The 24,636-nt window shown below is 41.5% G+C and overlaps 1 protein-coding gene across 9 annotated transcripts in view; it reads right to left on the bottom strand.

Moving 5' to 3' along the window:
* LOC132829640 (neural cell adhesion molecule 1-like) overlaps nt 1-24,636 on the bottom strand; it is a 509,764-nt gene that overhangs the window by 28,498 nt on the left and 456,630 nt on the right. For 7 of the 9 annotated variants that reach the window (XM_060846966.1, XM_060846974.1, XM_060846967.1 and 4 more), the window contains one exon: nt 19,957-20,137. In XM_060846966.1, coding sequence (XP_060702949.1) covers nt 19,957-20,137 — 181 coding nt within the window. Of the gene's footprint in view, nt 1-15,692; nt 15,878-19,956; nt 20,138-24,636 lie in introns of those variants that run through there. The other 2 variants (XM_060846972.1, XM_060846973.1) reach the window with 1 other exon arrangement.

Below are 24,636 nucleotides of genomic sequence, written 5' to 3'. Positions count from 1 at the left end.
CTGAAGGTGCCTCCTTTGCATTTTATCCTTAACATTTAATAATAGTGAATATCTTTTATAGCTTGGGGAAATACTGAAGGGAGGGCTGTTGTTAATAAATTTATAATCAATGGAAAGCAATATATGCGGCACGGTGGCACAGTGGTTAGCACTGCTGCCTCACAGTGCCAGGGACCTGGGTTCAATTCCCACCTCAGGCAACTAACTGTGTGGAGTTTGCACGTTCTCCCCGTGTCTGCGTGGGTTTCCTCCAGGTGCTCCGGTTTCCTCCCACAGTCCAAAGATGTGCGGGTCAGGTGAATTGGCCATGCTAAATTGCCCGTAGTGTTAGGTAAGGGGTATATGTAGGGGTATGGGTGGGTTGCGCTTCGGCGGGTAGGTGTGGACTTGTTGGGCCGAAAGGCCTGTTTCCACACTGTAAGTAATCTAATCTAAAAAAAGCTTACCTCAAACCTATTCTCAGACCTTCAATGTCAGATGTGGCTCAGTGGTAGCATTCTAAACTTTGTATTAATGTTGAAGGGATCAAACTGCACTCCAGACTTAACATAGTGTGGCTCCACACTGTAGTGTAGTAAGTGAATGCTGCACTGTTGGAGATGCTGTTTTTTAGATAAGATGTTTAACCAAGACCCAAATCTGTTCTCAGGGACATATACAAATTTAAGAGCAGTCGAGTTCATATAATGCACAGAACAACATGTATTTCAACAGATAATTCAATCACTTATCACATGGCTGTCTGTAGATGCCTCATGTACAAACTGGCTATGATTTTTACAGTATATAGATTGAACTTTAGCGATACCTCATTGGCATACCCTACGATCATAAAGATCACGACATGTAAAACACCAATGCTTTCTGCATCATCTAAAGGAAATCTAAGTTATCATACCTTGCATATCATACTTAAGTGATTGGACTACAATGTGAATATAATTAAGGCTGTGGCCCAAGTATCTCAGCCAATGATGGAAATATTAACAACAAAAATGGCTTGTGGGGAGGAAGTGGGTTGGTACTAATACACAGAGGAACCTCGATTATCCAAATGAGATGAGCGGGCACTATTTTGTTCGGATAATTGATTATTCAGTTAAATGATTTCCTCTGGGGCTCAGAGATTTCTGTGAAGTCTGCTCCCTGTTCAGGAGACTAGGCAGCAGCACACCGCATGTAAGCCCCCACCCCCTGTCTGCCCCCAACCTCCCCGGGACATACATCAACAGTAAGACTGCTGTTGCCTTTGTGGGGTAAGTCACCAACACACAACCTTTTTACTGCAACGTTTTGACAGGTTCCACCTTTGTCCTGTACTGGACAATGTTGGAGAGATTATCTGGGGAAGCCGGGGGTGGGGGGGTGGGGGGCGCGGGTAGGGTTCATCACCATGCAGAACTCCGGGGAAAGTGTGAGGGGAGAGAGAAAGGGCGGGAGTTCAGTCATTTAGAGACAGTGCCTGGACTATTCTCGGCAGCTGTTCAGTGAGCCGAGTTCGTTTTTAATCATTGTACCTGTAAACAAAAGATGCGACCAGGGTGGAAACAGCTCTTTGATGTAATATTTCTATCGGGACCTTGAGATCCCCTTCGGATAATCTGAAAATCGGATAAATGATATTTTGGATAATCGAGGTTCCTCTGTATACATTTTGCATTCTACTTTTGTTCAACCACGTAGTGAGTTAAGATTCCCCATATTCCTAGCCTCTTACCTTATCGCGTTTTCTTCACAAATACATTTAGTTGCCCATATTCATCTCATTTGACCTCTCCAGTAACATATTTCACAAAGTGTTTTCTCAGTTTGTGATACAATCAGCATATCTTTACATCTGCAGTGAATATGGGGAATTAAAAGCAGGATTCTGATTTGTTGCCCATTAAATCTAGAGAACAGAAATGGTGGACACACACACACACATCATTCTCAGGATATGAACTGTCAGTAATTCCAGCATGCATTGCCCTCTTGAATTCAGAGGAATTCCCAAATTGAAGTACTCGTAGAGCTCTCAGTGCTCGTAGATAGGGAATCCAGAGGTTTGGCCACCCTTATGAAGGAATGGTGACATATTTTGAGGTTAGAGACTGGACTGTGACACAGCAGAACCTGTTGATGATGGACGTCCGCAGCACTTACTGGCCTACTCTTTCCTAAGTAGTGGAGATAGGGGTCTAGGGAGGTGCTTTCAGACAAGCCTTGGCAAGTTACTTCAGCCCAACCCCCAGATCAAAGAGACTACTGTTATGGTACGTCATGGTCAGTGGCAGGAATCAGGATGCACATCCTGCAAGTTACAAATTTCATGAATGTTTTTTTTTCCTTGATTTATTTAGTCAGATATGTGGGCATCACTGGATAGGCCAGCATTAGCTGCCCATCCCTAATGGCTCTTGAACCGAATGGCTTCATAGGGGGGAATTAACAGAAAACCATATTTACGAAGGATGTGGAGTCACATTTGGGTCAGAAAAGATAAAGGTAGAAGATTTCCTTTCCTAAAGGATATGAGTGATCTGGATGACGTTTTACAGAAATCAACCGTAGGCTCACCAACATAATTACTGAAACCAGCATTACATTCCTAATTTTTATTCTTGAATTAAAAAATGTTACCAGCTGCTGTGGCAGGGTTTGAACCTATGTGCACAAAGATTCAGGCCCTGGATTACCACTACACCACAGCCTCACCCAACACCAACCAAAAATCTTGGTAACTGAGAATATTCAATCTGGCTCTTGACTTGTGCTTTGCCAGTAGAAAATACAGAGCAATGTGTCGTGACCACAATTCAGATCCCTAAAGTACTGCAGACATTTTTCAACTTGTAATTTAGAACAGTGTGCTTTTTGTTAAAAAAATGGTTAATAGAGCCAAAGACAACTGCATTTGGAAATCAAGTAGCTGTTTAGAGACAAAGTTAGCAAAGTGTTTGCGGGACTGACTGCTCTCATGTGTACCAGCCTGGATTTGAATGTTGTGCGTGCTGTTTAGGTCACTGTTCAAGGTCTCTCCTCTAGTCATCCCTGTATTGCAGGTAAAAGGAAACTCTTACTCCGGGTGCATAATTTAGCCAGCTACAAATCAGACAGAAGGAAACAATCAAAAAGACACACCAATACTGAATGTGGAATTCAACTACAATCGGGAAGATAGCGGTAGAGCAGATACTCCCACCAGTGCTCCTCATTCCTGATCATCTTTCTCTTTCTCTCTTGTTTTCCTTTTTCCCTCTTTTCACCAAAGGAACAGCTGCAGGCGAGGACAGCGGTTCCGAGGGCAGCACGGGGACAGCGAATGCAGAGCAGCACGAGGACAGCGAATCCCGGAGCAGCACAGGGACAGCGAGCTCGTGAGCAGCATAGGGACAACGTGTCCCAGAACAGCATGGGGACAGCGAGTCCCGGAACAGCATGGGGACAGCGAGTCCCGGAACAGCACGGGGACAGTGAGTCCCAGAGCAGCACGGGGACAGTGAGTCCCAGAACAGCACGGGGACAGTGAGTCCCAGAGCAGCACGAGGACAGTGAATCCCGGAGCAGCACAGGGACAGCGAGCTCGGGAGCAGCATAGGGACAACGTGTCCCAGAACAGCACGGGGACAGAGAGTCCCGGAACAGCATGAGGACAGCAAATCCCAGAGCAGCACGGGGACAGCGAGTCCCGGAACAGCACGAGGACAGTGAGTCCCGGAACAGCACGAGGACAGTGAGTCCCGGAATAGCACGAGGACAGTGAGTCCCGGAACAGCACGAGGACAGTGAATCCCGGAACAGCACGGGGACAGTGAATCCCGGAACAGCACGGGGACAGTGAGTCCCAGAGCAGCACAGGGACAGTGAGTCCCAGAGCAGCACAGGGACAGTGAGTCCCAGAGCAGCACGGGGACAGTGAGTCCCAGAACAGCACAGGGACAGTGAGTCCCGGAACAGCACAGGGACAGTGAGTCCCGGAACAGCATGAAGACAGTGAGTCCCGGAACAGCACGGGGACAGTGAGTCCCGGAACAGCACGGGGACAGTGAGTCACAGAGCAGCACGAGGACAGTGAGTCCCGGAACAGCACGGGGACAGTGAGTCCCGGAGCAGCACGGGGACAGTGAGTCCCAGAACAGCACGAGGACAGTGAGTCCCGGAACAGCACGGGGACAGTGAGTACCGGAACAGCACAGGGACAGTGAGTCCCGGAACAGCACGGGGACAGTGAGTCCCAGAGCAGCACAGGGACAGTGAGTCCCGGAACAGCACGGGGACAGTGAGTCCCAGAGCAGCACGGGGACAGTGAGTCCCGGAACAGCACGGGGACAGTGAGTCCCAGAGCAGCACAGGGACAGTGAGTCCCAGAGCAGCACGGGGACAGTGAGTCCCGGAACAGCACGGGGACAGTGAGTCCCAGAGCAGCACAGGGACAGTGAGTCCCAGAGCAGCACGGGGACAGTGAGTCCCAGAACAGCACGAAGACAGTGAGTCCCGGAACAGCACAGGGACAGTGAGTCCCGGAACAGCATGAAGACAGTGAGTCCCAGAGCAGCACAGGGACAGTGAGTCCCAGAGCAGCACAGGGACAGTGAGTCCCAGAGCAGCACGGGGACAGTGAGTCCCGGAACAGCACAGGGACAGTGAGTCCCGGAACAGCATGAAGACAGTGAGTCCCGGAACAGCACGGGGACAGTGAGTCCCGGAACAGCACGGGGACAGTGAGTCACAGAGCAGCACGGGGACAGTGAGTCCCAGAGCAGCACAGGGACAGTGAGTCCCGGAACAGCACGGGGACAGTGAGTCCCGGAACAGCATGAAGACAGTGAGTCCCGGAACAGCACGAGGACAGTGAGTCCCAGAGCAGCACGGGGACAGTGAGTCCCAGAGCAGCACGAGGACAGTGAGTCCCAGAACAGCACGGGGACAGTGAGTCCCAGAACAGCACGGGGACAGAGAGTCCCGGAACAGCACGGGGACAGCGAGTCCCGGAACAGCACGAGGACAGCGTGTCCCGGAATAGCACGGGGACAGTGAATCCCGGAACAGCACGAGGACAGTGAATCCCGGAACAGCACAGGGACAGTGAATCCCGGAACAGCACGGGGACAGTGAGTCCCAGAACAGCACGGGGACAGTGAGTCCCAGAACAGCACGTGGACAGTGAGTCCCGGAGCAGCACGGGGACAGTGAGTCCCGGAACAGCACAGGGACAGTGAGTCCCAGAGCAGCACAGGGACAGCGAGTCCCGGAACAGCACGAGGACAGTGAGTCCCGGAATAGCACGGGGACAGTGAATCCCGGAACAGCACAGGGACAGTGAATCCCGGAACAGCATGGGGACAGTGAATCCCAGAACAGCACGAGGACAGTGAGTCCCAGAGCAGCATGAGGACAGTGAGTCCTGGAGCAGCACGGAGAGTGGGGTCTGGGATGGACTGGGGTCTGGGATGGATTGGAGTCTGGGTTGGACTGGGGTCTGGGATGGACTGGGTTCTGGGATGGACTGGGTTCTGGGATGGACTGGGGTCTGGGTTGGACTGGGGACTGGTGTATGCAGAATGACCAGGTGTGGAGGCCCTGTGCTGAGCTGCTGGAATGTAAAGTTTATTTGAAACTTTTTACTTGGGTGTAATGTCAATCTTTGGCAATGTCTTATTTGTAATGTATTTTTTGAACTCTGTGCAGTAATGTGACTACTTCTTATTCCTTTCTTTATACCTAAGGTGGTGCCATAAAAGAAAGCTATTGTGAAAGCTTTTGACTGTACTTCTATAATGGAGTAGACATGACAATAAAAGATATTCTATATTCTATAATATTCTACTCTCAATCAAAATGAATCAGAAGTACCGAATCTCAACTAATCTACAAATTTAAGAAACTGACTGCTCAACTTTAAATGTCAACATTACAGGTAACATCCACTGCCTCAACCTCAATGTTCAACTATCAGCTCTTCATAAACAATTCCGAGACTTATCCATTAATGCACATGTTTTAATACCTTTGATCCTTTTGCATTCAGCTAATTTCGCGCGTGCGTCTGTGTGTGTGCTTCACAAATAATAAACTCAACACGTTAGTTCAAGGAAGTCTGGTTAAATTTGCTCCAAAGTTCATTTGGGTCCAGGAGAAAGGTATCCAAAAGGGAAGGAATCAGTTTTTAAATTAAAAACAACTGAGGGAGCATGTGAATAAAGGCAGCGACCTGTCCTCAATGGAGTACTTAACAACTTGGAGTATCCAATCTAGAAATGTAACAAACAGCAGAACATCAGCTCTAGATGTACCAGCTGTCCATAGGCAGGGCATTCACTGTACAGTACTCAGTGTCTGACCTTCTTTCATAGCCACAGAATTTTTATGGCTGGTGCAGCAGGTGACTTCCAGGATATTGATGGATTCAATAAGGATAGCACTACTGAATGTTGAGAGGAGGTGATTTAACATGTTTATAAATAGACTCATAGAGTCTTACACCATGGAGACAGGCCCTTTGACCCAAACTGGTCCATACTGACCCAAAATGTCCACCCACGCTAATCCCATTTCCCTTGTTCCATGTTCTTGGCTCATGTTCTTCTAATCCTTTCCTATCCGTGTATTTGCCTAAATGCCTTTTAAATGTCGTTGATGTACTGCCTCAACCACTTCCGTTGGCAGCTCCATTCATATGCATAACACCCTCTGTGTAAAAAGGTTGTCCATCAGGTTCCTTTTGTTCTTTCCTCTCTAACCTTAAACTGATGCTATCTAGTCTGTGATTCCCCAATCCTGGAAAAAAGAGAGAGTGCATTCACCCCATCCATGCCTCTCATGATCTTGTACACTTCTATAAGATCCCACCTCAGTCTCCTATAGTTTTGAAAAAGGTGGTCACTGTTTGGTGGGTTTTTTTGGCTCCAAATTGGATATTGTTTACGTCTTGCTATACATAACCATGGGCTAAAACACTATTTGTGGAATCACAAACAGACGTGAATGCTGTACAATCGTCAGTCAACCTGACTTTATGATATTTTGTCAAAGCAGCTGAAGTCACAAAGCACAGCCCAGGGGGATTCCTGCAGTGCTGGGGCTGGGGCTGAAAGAATTGTCCTGTAACTGCAAGATTTATCTTTCATTCTGTGAGGTATAACTCCAGCCACTGGAGAGTTTCCTCAGTTCCATGACTTTCTGCAGACCCCCTCCGTTGCCTTGAAATCAATGGTAGTAACTCTCACCACCTTGGGTAATTCAGCTCTTTATCCATGTTTGATCTAAGACTATAATACAATTGGTATCCCTAACGGAATCCAAATTCAGCATCGATAGGCAAGTGCCCCTTGTTGATACTGTTGATGACCATCTTTGCGTCGTTTCCCTGATGATTCAGAGCAGGCTGACAGTGTGGTAATTGGTTGGCTACTTGCTTTTGTGGACAAGACATACCTTAATGACTGAACAAAAGGTGCAGCTAGTTCTAGAGAACAGAATTATCAGAACCACAAGTGGAACTTGATAAACAATTAAAGTTTTTGCTTCTTCCAATACATTATCTGTTGCTTCATACCATGCTACCCGAATCAAATAACTGAAGACTATCAGCTGTGATGCTGTATAGTCAGAAGAACAGCGAGAGCTTGGCATTAATGGATGAAATTCGCTGTTGACACTTTGTCCTTTATACACTTGTGACATGCCGTATTCATTACTGGGGAAGGTTGGACAATCCTACTTGCTAAGTTGCATAACTATCTACTGTATTATAACGTTATCATTTAAGCATATCCTGTGGTGCTTCCTGCATGCAATTCTATATTCTTTAATGGGCAAGGGTTGGTCACCAGGGTGGATGATTAAGCAATGAGGAATATGCCAGATATTATACAGAATGATGCAATACAATGTGCCAGTTTCTAATGGCCCACATGTCTCATGGATCCCTCGATTTGAGATATAATACCTTAGTATGGTGGTAATGCTACACAACATGATGGAGAGGGCCCTCAATCTTATGACAAGACATTGTGGCAGGTGTTCTTACTATTACACTGACCTGCAGCTGGAATAGCAAGTATGCGGTAGCTTATACCTCCCATATTCTTTTATTCATAGTTTCATTGTAATAGGAGCAGGAGTAGGCCATTTGACTCGAGCATCTGTTAAAGTCCAAACTAGCAATCATGGCTGTCTGGGGAGTGGCTGCACTGTTGAATCACTGAAGACCAACAATGAGAGTGTACAGCTGTTACTATTCTCAGACTGTTCCAAGTGGTATTCAACATTGAATACTACTAGTTCATCAGCTAAAGGAGAGTAATAGGTGGAATCATTAAGAGCTTTCAATGTTCATCTTTTACTTGAAGAAGAGACTTCATGGGATTCTAATTTATTGCTGAATACTCTCATAAAAGGCCCAGCGAACTGTATGCTATTGGTAGGTTTGCAAGGTTTGTAACTCAGGTTGAGGTTTAGGGTGTGGGTTTGCTCGCTGAACTGTAGGTTTGATATCCAGACGTTTCATTACCTGGCTAGGTAACATCATCAGTGGCGACCTCCAAGTGAAGCGAAGCTGTTGTCTCCAGCTTTCTATTTATATCTTCCTCCTGGATGGGGTTCCTGGGGTTTGTGGTGATATCATTTCCTGTTCATTTTCTGAGGGGTTGATAGATGGCATCTATGTGTTTATGGCGTTGTGGTTGGAGTGCCAGGCCTCTAGGAATTCTCTGGCATGTCTTTGCTTAGCCTGTCCCAGTATAGATGTGTTGTCCCATTCGAAATGGCGGTTTTTTTCATCCGTAGGGCTACGAGGGAGAGAGGGTCATGTCTTTTTGTGGCTAGCTGGTGTTTGTCTATCCTGGTGCCTAACTTTCTTCCTGTTTGTCCTACATAGTGTTTGTGGCAGTCCTTGCATGGAACTTTGTAGATGATGTTGGTTTTGTCCATGGGTTGTACTGGGTCTTTTAAGTTTGTTAGTTTTTGTTTGAGAGTGTTGGTGGGTTTGTGTGCTACTAGGATTCCGAGGGGTCTTAGTAATCTGGCTGTCATTTCTGAAACTTCTTTGATGTATGGTAAGGTGGTTAGGGTTTCTGGCTGTGTTTGGTCTGCTTGTCGTGGTTTGTTCTTGAGGAATCTGCGCACTGTATTTTTTGAGTATACGTTCTTCTTGAATAAGTTGCATAGGTGGTTCTCCTCTGTTTTCCGAAGTTCGTCTGTGCTGCAGTGTGAGGTGGCTCGTTGGAATAGTGTTCTGATACAGCTTTGTTTGTGTGTGTTGGGATGATTGCTGGTGTAGTTAAGTATTTGGTCAGTGTTTGTCGGTTTTCTGTATACGCAGTTTTGTAGTTCTCCGTTGTCCTTTCTTTCGACTGTGACGTCCAGGAATGCATGTTTGTTATCAGTTTCTTCCTCCTTGGTGAACTTTATGCCTGTGAGGGTGTTGTTGATGATGTTAAATGCCTCTTCTATCTTGTTTCGTTTTCTTTCCAGAAAGTAATCTTTGCATATTCGCTAGATTTGGGGAAGGTTAAAGGGGACTGGACAATTACAAACATCATGCCCTTGTTCAAAAGAAGCTTGTAAGGATTGGTCTGTAATTGCTAGCGCTGTAATTTCAGTGGTGGGGAAACTTTTAGAAACAGTTATTTTGGACAAAATAAATAGCCATATGCATTGAGCGTGGGTTAATTCAGAAAAGTCAGTATAAGTCTGTTAAGGAAAAATTATGTCCAATTAACCTGCTGGAGTTTTTCAGAGGTAACAGAGAGGTTGATGAGGGCAATTGAGGAATATCCAGAAGATATCAGATAGAGTCGACATATGAGGGAAGTTATAGGTCAAGGAATGAAAGTAACTGTAGCTCCATGGATATAAAATTGGTGTGCAGATGCAAAATAGAAAGCCAATTGTCCTCATGCTGGAGGAAGATTAAATTAGATTCTCTACTGTGTGGAAACAGGCCCTTCAGCCCAAACCAGTTACCCACCCAGATTCATTTCCCCAATTTACCCCTGACTAATGCACATAGCACTATGGGCAAGTTAGAATGGCCAATTCACCTGATCTGCACATCTTTTGGATTGTGGGAGGAAACTGGAGTACCCGGAGGAAACCCATGCAGACACAGGGAGAATGTGCAAACTCCACACAGACAGTTGCCCGAGGGTGGAATCAAACTCAGGTCCCTGTGCTGTGAGGCAGCAGTGCTAACCACTGAGCCACTGTGTCACCCTCAAAGTGCTGTCAAGGTTCTGGAGTTCTTCAGGGTTCAGTGTTGAGACTTTTGCTTTTCCTGATGAATATAAATGATCTAGATTTTCGTGTGCAGGGACACAATATCAGCATTTGCAAATGACACAAACCTTAAGACAATTATAAAATTATGACAAAGTCAATGCAGGACTTGAAAAGGAATAGACATGTTGGTGAAATGGGTGAAATGGTTGTAGATGAAGTTCAATACAGAGTTGTGAGAGATGATACACTTGGATAGAAAGAACATGGACAGACAGTATAAATTAAAGGCCAGTATTCTGATGTTTGTGTAGCTGCAGAATGTGTATTTGTTCACAATTCATTAAAAATGGACCAAAAATATACAGTATTTTAGGCTTCATTAATACAGGCATAGGGTATAAGAGCAATCATTTCGAGAATTCAAAAGAATTAGACTTCAGCTAGAGTAAGGTGTACAGCTGTGGGTACCACATTTTCATAATAATTTTAGATTGCAAAAGATCTTTAGGAGAATGGTTCCAGTTGATCAGTGGACAGATTGGAACTGTTCTCTTTGGACAGAAGACTGAGGGAAAACAAGATAGATGATTGAAAAAAACCATGAGGCGTCTGGACAGAGATAAATTGCTCCTGCTCATTGGAAGAGTATGACTGTCCTCTTTGGTTGTCAAAATGCTTCACAAAAGAAGCCACTGCAAAATGTGCAAACAAACAACTTTTCACCCAGCGATTAGCGAGTCCGGAATGCACTATCTCGATTTGTGATGGAGGCGGGTTCAACTGAGACATTCAAGGTGGCACTAGATAACTATTTAAATAGAAGCAAATGGAAAAGACAAGGGTTTAGTACCATAGAAAAAAATTCCCAGAGAATTAGAGCAGCGTTGAGAGGTGAAAATGCCTCCTCCTATAAAGCCATAACTTTGTGGATTCCATAAGTACGCAAAATACCGATGGACTGTTTTCTCGAATAGACTCCACACCTGAGCATCCACTGCTGCATGATTAGAAAATCCCAATGATTCTTTTAATTGATGAAATTTCTTTGTGTCAAAGTCAAAAGTAGTTGACTTCTTAATCTTTGGTATCATGGGAAGAATTTTCCATGACTTAGACTGTGGCCTTGCAGGATGGGAGGCGTGTAAAATTCCCCTAGGTGTACTTCCCGCCTACTCACCTTACTTCAAGCTCCTATAATTTACCGGTGATGCTATCTAAAGAATGTGGGAAAGCAACCAAGGTTTGGGGTGGACCATCTACTCTCAACCCAATCGAGGCATTCAATGTAAGGGCTGCCTCCTGCCCAGGCTCAACTTTGAGACTATGGTGAGGAGTTCATGGGTTGGTGAGTGGAGAATCAGCCACTATCCACAACAAGCCATCCACCATTCAAAACAGGGTGCCAATTTCCTTCTGTCTGACTTGCTGAGCTTACAAAGAGAAACCCTCCACAAAGATCACATTTAGCTGATTTTAGATCAGATTACTTACAGAGTGGAAACAGGCCCTTTGGTCCACACCTACCCTTCAAAGAGAAACACACCCAGACCCATTCCCCTACATTTACCCCTTCACCTAACACTACGGGCAATTTATCCTGGCCAATTCACCTAACCTGCACATCTTTGTGACTGTGGAAGGAAACCGGAGCACCCAGAGGTAACCCACGCAGACATGGGGAGAATGTGCAAACTCCGCAACAGACAGTTGCCTGAGGTGGGAATTGAACCTGTGAGGCAGCAGTGCTAACCACTGTGCCACCATGCCATGATTTTTGGTATAATTCAGCCCTAAATCATAATCAGGTGGGTCAACATTTAAATATAGAAGAGTACCACTGACTTTGACATCTGGAATGTACAGGAGAATAATCCAAATGACTAATTCCATTATTTTCTTATGAAAATGTCAAGAGGCTAACCAAATTTAACTGTGTGGGCATGTTATTCTTGAAATAAATTCATAACTTCAAACATTTGGCAAGTAACCTCATGAACCACTTGTCAAATATGTTGTAATAAAATTCTATGGAACTATTACTTTGTTGGCAGGAACCTGATGCAACATATTTCAAAGCTTTCCCCAAGTTAATGCAAAAAGGTCTCACAGACGATTAATGCTGACACAACTTTACAGTTAAAAAGATTGGTACAATTTTAACAACACTCAAACATGAGGATGAAAATTCCTCTTTTTATGACCATATTTAACTGAAAATTTAAGATTGCGCACATTGTGCACCTGCCACTGTTATGAATGCTGAAAAGTAGAGAACATTACCACTGGAAAATGCTACATTAAAAATATTTAGCTATATTAATTTGAAATCAAATCTCTACAATCAGATAACAGAGACATTTAAAAAAAATTAACTCAAACAAAACGAGAATCAAATCCTGAAAAAAGACCCAGCTCTGGAAGTTCTTTGCAGCCATCAGCTGGATTTGGTCCCTAAACTGTGACTTGTAATCCTAAAGCTCTCAAATATGTAGCCTGCCTTTGGTGGATTCAAGAAAATAAAAAAAATAACAATTTTTAGGTTGAAGAAATCTGAAAAAGGAATCTCATGATTCGATGTTACTTTTTTCACACTAGAATCTCAAATTCATCAGATTTTCAAGAAAAAATGATGCCCTTAAATATCTCCAAAAAGTGTTTTTGGTGCTATTCAACATCAGCACTACAAATAAACTTAATGCACAAAATGGTTCACTGATTTCAACTAGGTTTAATTGGCCATCAAACTATGCACTGTTGGTCAGAGGTACCAAAATAATACTTGGTGCCAAATCCAAGTGGGCTTCTCAACTCAGCTAAGATTTTGTTCCAAATCTGTACCTCAAGTTTCAAACTTTAAAATGTTATAGTACATCATGTGAGAGCAAAGCTTAGTTATAACTGAAAAAAAAATCATTTAGCGCATATGTTCTAGATGTAACTGACATCATTAATTTGGACATATACTCAACAAAGTTTATCCCATTCACTTATTAAATCACATTACTGTACTGCTGCCAAAAGTAAATCATGCAGTGGCATACTGATAATGTTAGTACAACTATGAGACACAACTGACTTCAAAACATTGTAGCTCTATTCTTTCTGTGGAAGCTGCATATCGCGTGACAATTCTGAGAGAAAGCTGTGAAGAGTGCCTAACAGTGCCAACTAAGAATCCTATCAACTCATTTCAGGAAATGTGGAAAAATATTTCTCCAAATATAAAAAACGCTTGATGTTGTTTGCATTTATTATTAAAAATAATTGTCAATTTGTTACTTTTAAATGAGTTGCTGAATACAGAGAAACCAGGATTACCATTGACAGTTCTATCCCAAGTTTCTGCAAAGACTTTGCAAAACAGCGTGCAGTGAGGAAATAAAGGACAGAGGAAAAGTGATGCAAAACTGTGACAACATTCAAACAAAAGTATATGTTCAAAATTAGATTGCAAAAGTGATTTGGCACCAAGTGACCATACTGGCCCAGATTAACAAAGTGTACATGAGAAACATTTCGCAGTTAATCACTTAGTGTGAAACAGAGTACAAATATTAGCAAGGTTTTGTACGTCAATGCAAATTTATTTTCCATTTGAGCATGGACATTCCCCAACAGAGATTCTTTTTAGTTACTGGTAACTTCCATCTTATTTAGTCGCAACAATTCTTTCCTAGTAATAACAAAATATGCACTAGATACAGCTGACATGTAGCAAATAAATGAGATTTCACCATAAATACATTGGCCGCTTCTCTGGAAAAGGGACTGAATTATTTATAACTAATACCAGTAAGTGCACCTTTTTCACAAAAACAGGAAAATGGAAGAGCTCAAAACACTGTCACATCCTAACCTATCAGACAAATCAAATAATATGAAACACTGGGGTTTCCTCTGACTTTAACTTTCCATATTGTGCTAAATTTACTGGGTGCTATGTAGAAATTAGTTAGAGAAATAAGAAGTTTTGTAAGAACATTTAAAAATTTAAAAATATTGTTACATTTATTAGCACTGAATGCCAAACTACTACATGAGCCTTTTACTGTCTATTTCTTTGCCACGTTTAGTTTAGTTTTTAGATTTTACATGTTGCATTTCTGTTAAAATATATAAGTGTGAGAAGCTTTTTTATCAATGAAAAAACACGTTACTGGTCACATTTTCTGTAAATGTGAACATAGAGATACAGTACATGGTAATAACAATGAATAAATGGATACATTCCGAATGCATTACCAAATAATGCTTCAACATTCCATAGTAAATGTTAATTATCAACATGAAATTACAGAGTAAGTTTGCCTGCAGCTGAAGGGTGAACATTTCGGGGAAAAACAAATCTAAATTCTTTCTTAACTTTGTTCTGTTCTATCGAAGACCTTGCTTATTTTCCAGTTCAAAAGAAGTTTCACATACACATTGCAGTAAGCTTTAGAGGCTGACTATCTTGTGTGTATTTCTAACTTTAAAAAAAATCAGACTGGTTTTTATCTCTATTTTTTACTTTTATTTTAGGGGAAACTGAAAATCAAATTCTTCACCATATAACATAGAGAAAAATAACTAGAAAAGAAAGTGCTTAAAATTAATTCTGTTAACTATTTATTTTAGGAAATAGAATTTAGTCAATTGCCTGTCCCTTCAGGAAATTGTAGCAATACACTTCTATGTTTTCTTAATTACCTATGGCACTTTTCTTCATCTGTAAAATATAATTAAATTAGAATATCTATATTTAAGGCAATTCTACCAAACTGCAGTCAGACTTTAAGAGCTTATATTTATTTGCTTACAAACAGCTTATGTAAAGAAAGCATTCAAAAGAAAATATAGAGCTATGACCTACACACATTTTCAGGAGTTTTCTGCACATGGTATGGTGCATGCCAGCATAGCTGTATGAAATTAAGCATATTTAACCAAGCTGTGTTTAAGATCAGCTTTCATTGCATGTGTTTGCATTATTACTAAAGTACTAATTGGCAAATTGCAGCAAAAAAAACCTAGGTATCAATTTAGAAATAGATTCTTAAAACAAAAGTTAATTTTCATTCTCTTTCAATTTAACTTTAAATCGACAGTAACTTGTATGAAACCTTTTGTAGCTGTTCCAGATATACAATATACAATATTTATACTACGGTTTTACTTCAGTTTACACACATACAGTTGCTAATTCCTTTGAGCCATTGTTCCATTCATCAGGCTGCCAGGCTATAATAACGATTTGTTTAATGAAAGAGGAAAAGGAAGGGTGAGAGATACTTGATGAAACAAGTAACTACAGAATGAAGTGATTGTGATGGATCCTCACAAACAAAGGTAACTACAGAAATAGCCTTCTGAAGAAGAAATGCAGAAATTGACAAACTTAGCCAAGATAAATTGAAAATTGAATGTACATGCAAAAAAACTAGACAATGGACAATTGATTTTAAATTGACATTTTGTTTAAAAGTTCATTTGTTTTAAAAAGAACACGGTACAATTTCAAGAATAATGTTCAAATACATCTGAAGCAACTGCAAAGGCGTAAAATGATGTGTTGAACTGTCTTGAGGAGAAACCAGCATGCCTTCTTTGAGAGTCTAAGACAGCAAAACAACTAGAATTGCAGAGAAAAGTAATGAGAAGAGTGTGTATGATAGTGATGAACCACCCAAGGTTGCTGTTGAAGCCAAAGTATTTCCATCCAAAGGCAGCAAAGAGATGTACAACAAAATAGCCATTCCAATCATTTGGTGTTCATAGAAAATATAGGGTAATGGAAACATATGTGTGTGACAACAGACAAGTGGAAGAAAGGATGGGAACGGGGAAGAAAAGGGAGTGGGATAAGAGAGAGAAAGAGAGAAAAAGATCATAAATATAAAGCCAAATTAAGAATTTAAGGTAAACAAATAAAGTGTAAATTTTAACTTGAAATAAAACAGATTAGAGAAATATCTGCGCAACATAAGTATGCTTAATTGTAAGCAGAGCACACAAGGTCAAAGATCATATTTCATGGTTACAGGGTTAAAGGTCACAAACTAAGCTGGGAGAATGGAAATGATCACACAATGGGTTGCAAGTACAGAACAGAGCAAAAAGAAACAGTAAGTAGTTTCTATGAAAGACAAACATAAAGCTGGAATAAGGCTGGTAAGAATGTATTTGAAATTAATGCTATGTTTTACTTTGCTGCCATATATGTTAGCTGCATTCAGTTAAAGGGCTTTCAACTATTGGCATGGAAAAGCAGTTTCTTTGCCCATGCTCCAAGCTGTTGTGTAAGTAACTGCCTTAGTGATGTAACAGGCCAGTAACACTTGATGTAACATTGTCAGCCTCATCATGCAAATTGCAGCACACTCTGCTGCATCCCCAGAAAACATTAATGTGTTAACTCATTAACCACTAAACAATAGAATCCATCCACAGAACAGCTAAAATATTCAAAAGCCCAATTCATCAGTTCCTGCACCATTAATGAAGTGAATCAGTACAGTGCTTTCATTGACCTGGTCAAAAAAAATATGCTTAAGAGTAACATTTCAAAATGAATAGTATTTAGTTGAAAGTATTTTTTTTCCCTGAGAAAGCCTACACCTACACATTCAGGACTATATTTTCCTCTTATTGCAAATAAAGCATTAACTATTAATTGTTAACATAATTAATAAATTACAAATCAAAATGGAGAAAGAAACTGTTGTATATATTATACTTCATCATAGAATGTGAAGGGGTCCATTCATTCCATGATGCCTTGGTCAGTTCTATAAAATCAGAAATCACACAACACCAGGTTATAGTGCAGCAGGTTTGTTTGAAACCACAAGCTTTCAGAGCGTGCAGTTCACCTGACAAAGGAGCCGCACTCTGAAAGCTTGTGATTTCAAACAAACTTGTTGGACTATAACCTGGTGTCGTGTGACTACTGACACCCACCCCAGACCAACACCAGCTCCTCCACATCACAGCTCTTCAAATGAGTCATCACATTCGTCCCACTCTCTTCCAATTGGTCCAGTACCCTGAACATACTTCCACTTCAATATTTATCCAATTATTACTGAAGTTGCTTCCATGAATGAAGAAAACCAGCCAGGCAAAATGCAAATGGACAACGTTCCAGAGACACTAAAACTGAAACGCAGAATGCTCATTGTTTAGCAAGAAAAATTAATGTTGACTACAAATAATCTATTACACAGACGCTGCTGGGAAGCTTCCATTATCTTTCATGGCAAACAAACCTACGACAAAAGATTGTCAAACTTTTTGGAACTGTGTTACATACTGTATTTAGCAAATTCTACTGAACTTGAAGTAGGGGCAACACAGCTAATAAAATATATCAAAATGCTTAATAGTGTGCTAAAACATAACATCTCACACTCTGCCTTTGGGAGAAGTATTTTCTTTTCAAAATAATCGTTTTGAATATTATTTATCACAATACGGTTCCTTTATATTCTGGTCAAGTACAAAAACAAATTGTCCTCTCTTTATAGAATGAGCTCACAGCTCTAAGTAATAATTCTGAAACAATTTTGTAAGGTTCATCATTACCAATGTTTTGTCGCAAAATTTCATTGAAAATTTTTCCTTAGGAATTAAACTAAAGCAACAAAAAAAATGCCTATTTTTAATGAAGAGGAAAATATCGCCCTTTATATCTTAAGGAGATTTTGCATTCACTCTGATACCGCAGCGTAAATTGCTAAAATCATAAAAAATGATAATAAGATTCTCTTTGGATCAAAGTCTGTCAATGAAAATCCTGTTCTGATTCACACATAACCAGTATTACTGGGCAGATAAACAGCAAGAATAGGTAAAATAGCAAGAAATCCAAGGGCCTGCAGCCAATAACTTGTGATGAAACTGTAACCTTCACTACTTGAAAAAATAAACAATTAAGTAGGTTGAAATCAGTAGTCTCTGCAAACTAACTGGAGCATGAGGTGCAAGTTGCCATATCCTGTTCCAAAACGAATCACACCAGAACATTCATGTTTGAAATGCATTATCAGTTGGTCACTGCTTTGGTGACCTTCCAGTGTTCAAACAGTATAATTGCCATTGAAGTCACATTAATAACCTTGGACGGTGTCAAGATTCAGAAACAATTATAAGGACTGCTGAAATATAAAACTTGTCATGCACTGAGAGAGGTTGCATGTCAGCCAGATTCAATCCAGCCGATTAACATCAGTAAACTAGAGTTCAGAGAGACAAAGAAAACGGTATTATCAAAACCTGGACTGTCACTGCAATTAAATTTCGCAAAGTAATCAGGGTAATTATCATCACTAAAGGAAATTTGGAAAACAAAATTATGCTCAAAACAGTATATAGTGATTTCAAAACCTAAGAGTTGTAAAAAGAACTTGGATCTTGCAAGTTTTTAAATTATTTTCAAATCCATGTGGGCTTTTTTGTCCTTTGGGTCATTCTTTTGATGTTACTGCTTATAATAAAAGTGCAGGCTTCTCACAACCACTACTTCTTTGATGTTGCTATGGTAGATAATAGCAATGGTCTCTACCATTTCAGAAGATTCTTACTTTTTGTGAAATATCTTTCAGTCAGGGAGCTGGCGGTTACAGTATGAACTTGAGAAAGTTGTCCTGCTGTTCTACAAACTTCAGATCGTGGACCAACCAGCTGATGACTTTGACTGCTGAAATCGAGTTGTGATTCGCACAGGATGTACAAAACTGTGGGGCAGAATCTTGTGAGAATGATGGGAGAATCTGGCTGGGGAGGGGGCACGGGTCCCCTGTGATGTCTCTTCCCAGGAATATCTAGTATCACAATCAGGACTGTGCCAGACCAACAGCATGCATTCCCCTGGGATCATTGTTCAGGTGATAGAATGAACTACCAGTCTCTACTGAATGGCAGCAGCACTGAGCAGACTGTGCCTTACAACACCAAGGATCATTATTCAATCCTTGGCCACAGCTGACAGAAGGGAATTGGGTGTTCTGGTGCGGTGGACTCTTGGCAAATTTTCCCTTCCTGGTGTTGGGTCCCTTGATCAGACAGGGAGAGCCAATGAACAACTGCTTCCTCTCCCCGCCAAGCTCCCTGGAAGAAAGCAAATACATCCCACCCATTGCTGGATTAATACTGTTGGTGACAGGAGGAGGTCCTCAAGGCTGTCCAAGGGTCTTCTTGCTTTAGACTTTATCAGGAAGGAGGTAGGAAAGTGTTATCTGCAGGAAGGGTCCCATCTGCCATCCTTTTGCCTCAATAACTGCCAACTTGCCCTCCACCCACCAGCAAACGTGCTACATTGGACAGCAGAAGATTCAATTTGTTCAGCTAGATAACCATTAACCTGCTCAAGAAAGTGTGACTGTCAAATGTTGAAGAGCATTATAGCTTGCTGCAGTTTACCCTTTACTGAATGGTTCTTACGCTCTGTTCCAATGTAAGATTCCAATTTCATTTTGTGTTAATGGCTGTACCCATGATTACTGCATTGCAAGCCAACATTTCTTGCTGGATACAAGTCTGGTAGTGGAAAATTGTGATTGGAAAATGAACTGTATTCACTTTCAAATGATATGCAGAGAAGTACTAACTAGTACAATTTTTTCCATGAAAGGAATAAATGAAATTCAATACATTGCAGACAGATGAATACCATATAAAGCAGTATTCAATTTTACAAGCATGATTAGATTTGGGGATGCAGCGTCTTTGCAAGATTTAATGCAAATAATATTTGAAAGCAGCCAGAAATCGTACCTGGAATGACAGTGGGTTCTACTGAGGTCCGGAAGGAGACAGAACCAGCTTCTGACTTGCCTTGCAGGTTCTCAGCAACAACGTAAACTTCATATTCAGAGTTCCATTCCAGATTTGCGAGAATAACATATTCACTGTCAGATGGTAATCGCATCTCAGGTTTCCAGTCGGAGTGATGCTTCTGCAAAATAAGCCATTCATGAGCAAAGAGCAGAAAGAGTTTCAAGCTAATAGATTGGTGCAGATAAATGTCCACTAGTTAAAGCTATTGTGTGCTGTGCTACGTGAGAGCTAATTTTTTTAATCAGTTTCAGAAAATGTTAAGCCTGCCAGTGATTGACCTTCTCACTTGTGATTTTGAGGCAGAGATAAATGGTACACAGATTCATCAGCAACGTCCAGAAATGGAGTCACTGCAGATTTCAAGTCAAGGGGTGCTATTCAGCTTGTCCTTTGTCAGGGGGAGTCAGCCGTTAAATTCTGGGCTTTTCCATTTTACTTTCTGACGCAAGTATTAGCATTGAGATCCTGGGTTCAACTGTGAAAGCAATGTAACTTCTACAGGCTAAAACAGTTCTCAAGAGTACAACAGGGCAAAACTAAAATGAAATTTCCGGTGAAGTCATATCAGGCTCAAAGTAATTTTGTTTCTCTCTCTACTGCTGCTCCCAGACACACTGAATTTTTTCCAGTATCTTCTGACTTTGTTTCGGATTTCCAGGTCTGATTTTTCTTTTTAGTTTTTAATAAAATGAAGGTTGAAAAGTGTGGTGCTGGAAAAACATAGCAGGCCAGGCAGCATCCAAGGAGCAGGAGAATCGACATTTCGGGCAAAAGCCCTTCTTCAGGAATGAGGCTGGTGTGCCAAGCAGGTTAAGATAGAAGGTAGGAGGGAGGGAATTTGCTGAGATGAAATGTAGGGGCCCACTTGGCACACCATCCTCATTTCTGAAGAAGGGCTTATGCCCGAAATGTCGATTCTCCTGCTCCTCGGATGCTGCCTGGCCTGCTGTGTTTTTCCAGCACCACACTTTTCAACTCTGGTCTCCAGCATCTGCAGTCCTCACTTTCTCCCAATAAAATGAAGGTGCCTTCCTAAAGAAAGAATGGATACTGGTATGTGAAACTTGAAATTCTTCAAAAGAATATAAGACAATGAGGAAAAATATAATACATTTTCACTTCATATGAAGTATCTATCAGAAAGAAATGGAGTAACTGGCAACAGGATTCCTAATTTGCAGATAATTGGACCAATGGAGTTCCCAAACTTCAGTTTTCAAAATAGAACAATGATCCTATTTAGTGAAACTGTGCAACTTTCAGCACCAAGTTGCACACTGATAACTAAGATGCCAATATTTGCTTCTGACTTTATATGATGGGTTATACTGTCCTATAGAACAAACTGGAGGGATACATTCAGTTACCTATTTTGCTAACATTTAATGATAGCATACCCAAGGACAGAGCTTTGTTCCCATAAGAAATGAATAACTGCCTCAATTACTGTGAAGGTTATCCATCTTTGCGGAAACAATGGACTAAACTGAAAACAAGACAGATAAACCTGAAGTAACCTGAATGCCATATATCGAAATACAATGTTTTCACGAACACAAATAAATAGGGGTCGATGAATCGTCTAGTTGCCAAAGGAGGTCCACTAACAAAGTCGCTTAAGATCACAGAAATTCAAAAAGGCTTCGAGCAAAGAGGTTGTCAAGTCATTTGCAGCTTCTACTACTTTTGGATTATTGTGTGCAGTTCTGGTCTCCACATTTTAGGAAGGATTTGGAGACAGCGCAAAAGAGGTTTACCAGGACGTTGTCTGAATTAGAGTGCATTAGCTGTAAGGAGGGTTTGGACAAACTTAGATTGTTTTTGTTAGAGCTTCAGAGATTGGCAGAGGGGTGACCCGATAGAGTTATATAAAATGATGAGAGACATGGATAGGATGGATGGTTGGAGTCTTTTCTTCAGGGTTGAAATGTGAAATACTAGGGAATACAGGTTTAAGATGAGAGGCAATGTTTAAAGGAGATGTGTGAGACAAATTTATTTTTATACAGAGGATGGTGGATGCCTGGAACACACTGTTAGTGGAGGTGGTAAAAGCAGCTGTGATAGCAATGTTTAAGAGACATTTAGTTAGACCCAAGAACGGGTAAATAATAGAAGAACAGGGACCATGTGTAGGCAGATGGGATTAGTTTAGAACGGCATCATGGTCAGTACAGACATGGTAAGCTGAAGGGCCTGTTCCTGTGCTGTACTATTCCATGTTCTGAATTCAAATGGTTATGGCATAACCTTGCTTAAAAAATTCAAATACTTGAAAGCGAAAGGAATGCAGGGATGAACAAGTGGAGATAATTGAGCTAGCCTTCAAATGAACACACTCAATAAGTTGAGTGACCCTCTTCTATGTTGAAAAACTGAAGGTTTCAATGACATTAAACAATAAAAGTTAGACATATTAGTAGTAACTTGAACTCTCAAAGTGCTGGAAGAGATTTTGATTCAGCATCATGACAGAATAATCAGGACGTCATGTTTCAATTGGACATAGTCTTGGAAAGGAAGAATAAGCATTTTCCATGACTGACAGAAATTCAAATGCAGAAGATATTCAGCCTCGATCTGAGCTAATCACATGTTCATCACTGAACAGTGGTGCAACCAGTTATTTAAACATAAATTAATCACTTGAGAGTAGGAAATGAATGTACTATCGCCATATCTGTGGATGACAGAAATAGGTGGGGATTGGTGAGGATGTCGCCAGCAATCTACAGGGGGATACAGACAAGGTACGAGTGGGCAAAAACTTGGCAGATGGAATAGAATATGAGTTTATAATTTTCACTGGAAGAATAGAGAGTTTGTCATTATTTAAATTGGGAAACACTAAAAATGCTGAAGCACAGTAGTCTGGGGGTTGCTAGTACACAAAAAGTTAACATCCACGTTCACCAGATAATAGAGAAGGCAAATGCAATATTGGGCTTCATTTCAAAAGGAATGGAGTATAAAAATTGGGAGGTCTTGCTAAAACTATCAAGGCACTGGTCAGGCTACAGCTGGAATACCATGTACAGTTCAGTCCCTTACCCAAGGGCAGATATATATTTGCATTGGAGGCAGTCCAGAGAAGGTACACTTGGTTGATGCTGACTATGGAGTGATTTTCTTATGAGACATCAAGTAGATTGGGCCTACTTAGGAGGGTGAGAGGAGGCCTTATTGAAACATAAGATTCTTTGAGGGCTTGACAGTGTAAAGGTTGTGGCAGAGCCTGGAGCTAGGAGCAGAATCTCAGAGTAAGGAGTTGCCCATGTCAGATAGAGAGAGGATGGCGAATCTGTAGAATTCTTTACTGCAAAGGGCAGTTGAGGCAGGGTTGTTAAATATACTCCAGGCCGAGATAAACAAATTTCTAACAAGAGAGGGAATCAAGGGTTATTGAGATAAAGCAGAAACATGGAAATGAGGGTTATCCGATCAACTACAGTCTCATTGAATGGCAAAGCATTCCTGAAGAAGGGCTTATGCCCGAAACGTCGAATTTCCTGTTCCTTGGATGCTGCCTGACCTGCTGCGCTTTTCCAGCAACACATTTTCAGCTCTGATCTCCAGCATCTGCAGACCTCACTTTCTCCACAATGGGCTGAATGGCCGATGTATTATAGTTCTATGGTGACAATAATCCTAAACTTGATCCAAAGGTACTCAACTTCCATTATCTGCTTTTATTACCAGACCTCCATGAGATGAAATGATTTTTAAAGTGGATAAATACTAACCTAATATGGCTGCTGTGATCATCTGGCCACAGACTGAGCTAGATCCAAAGAACCCAACACAGAATAAAGCAGGTGAAACACAAAAAGCAAGCACATGAACTGGCTGCACTGAAATGATCATTTCATTCAAAGACAAAGACAGAGAAACTAGACAAGTAAGTCAGAGCCAAGAAATGTACATCTCATGTTGCACGGTTGCATTGCTAAGAATTCCAGGAAAACAGAAGAGAGATATGATGGGGGAGAAAGTGAGAGGGGAAGGCAGGGAAATGGACAGATAGAGAATCCGGAAGGAAAAGAAGACAATTATAAAAAAGGAAGGAACTTGAGCTAAGAAAGGAAACTGAAGGCAGCTCTGATGAGGAAACCACACTAAACTCAGAAGTAACAGTTGAAATATTAAGATTTGACAATTTAAAACCCGATTTCGATGAGGAAGATGCAGATGATATCATTATCTCTTTTGAATAATTGGCATAGCAGTACGAGTGCTACATTAGAGCAGGCTTCTTCGGAAGGTTCACAAAGTTTACTTTCTTTTCCTGCAGAGAATGCCACTACCTACAAAACAGTGAAAGGGTCTATTTTCAATCTCCAAGAGCTACAGCACAGTAGCACAGCAGTTAGCACTGCTGTCTCATAGTGCCGGAGAGCTGGGTTCAATTCCTGCCTCAGGTGACTGTCTGTGTGCAGTTTACACATTCTCCCTGTGTCTGTGTGGGTTTCCTCCCACAGTCCAAACATGGGCAGCTTAGGTGAATTGGCTATGCTAAATTGCCTGTAGTGTTAGGGGAATGGGCCAGTGTGGACTTGTTGGGCTAAAGGGCCTGTTTCCACACTGTAAGTAATCTAATCTTTTAAAAAAAAGGTTTTT

Source organism: Hemiscyllium ocellatum, chromosome 29 (genome assembly GCF_020745735.1).
Source record: "Hemiscyllium ocellatum isolate sHemOce1 chromosome 29, sHemOce1.pat.X.cur, whole genome shotgun sequence".
Classification (NCBI taxonomy): domain Eukaryota; kingdom Metazoa; phylum Chordata; class Chondrichthyes; order Orectolobiformes; family Hemiscylliidae; genus Hemiscyllium; species Hemiscyllium ocellatum.
This window is presented reverse-complemented; position numbering and strand designations above follow the sequence as displayed.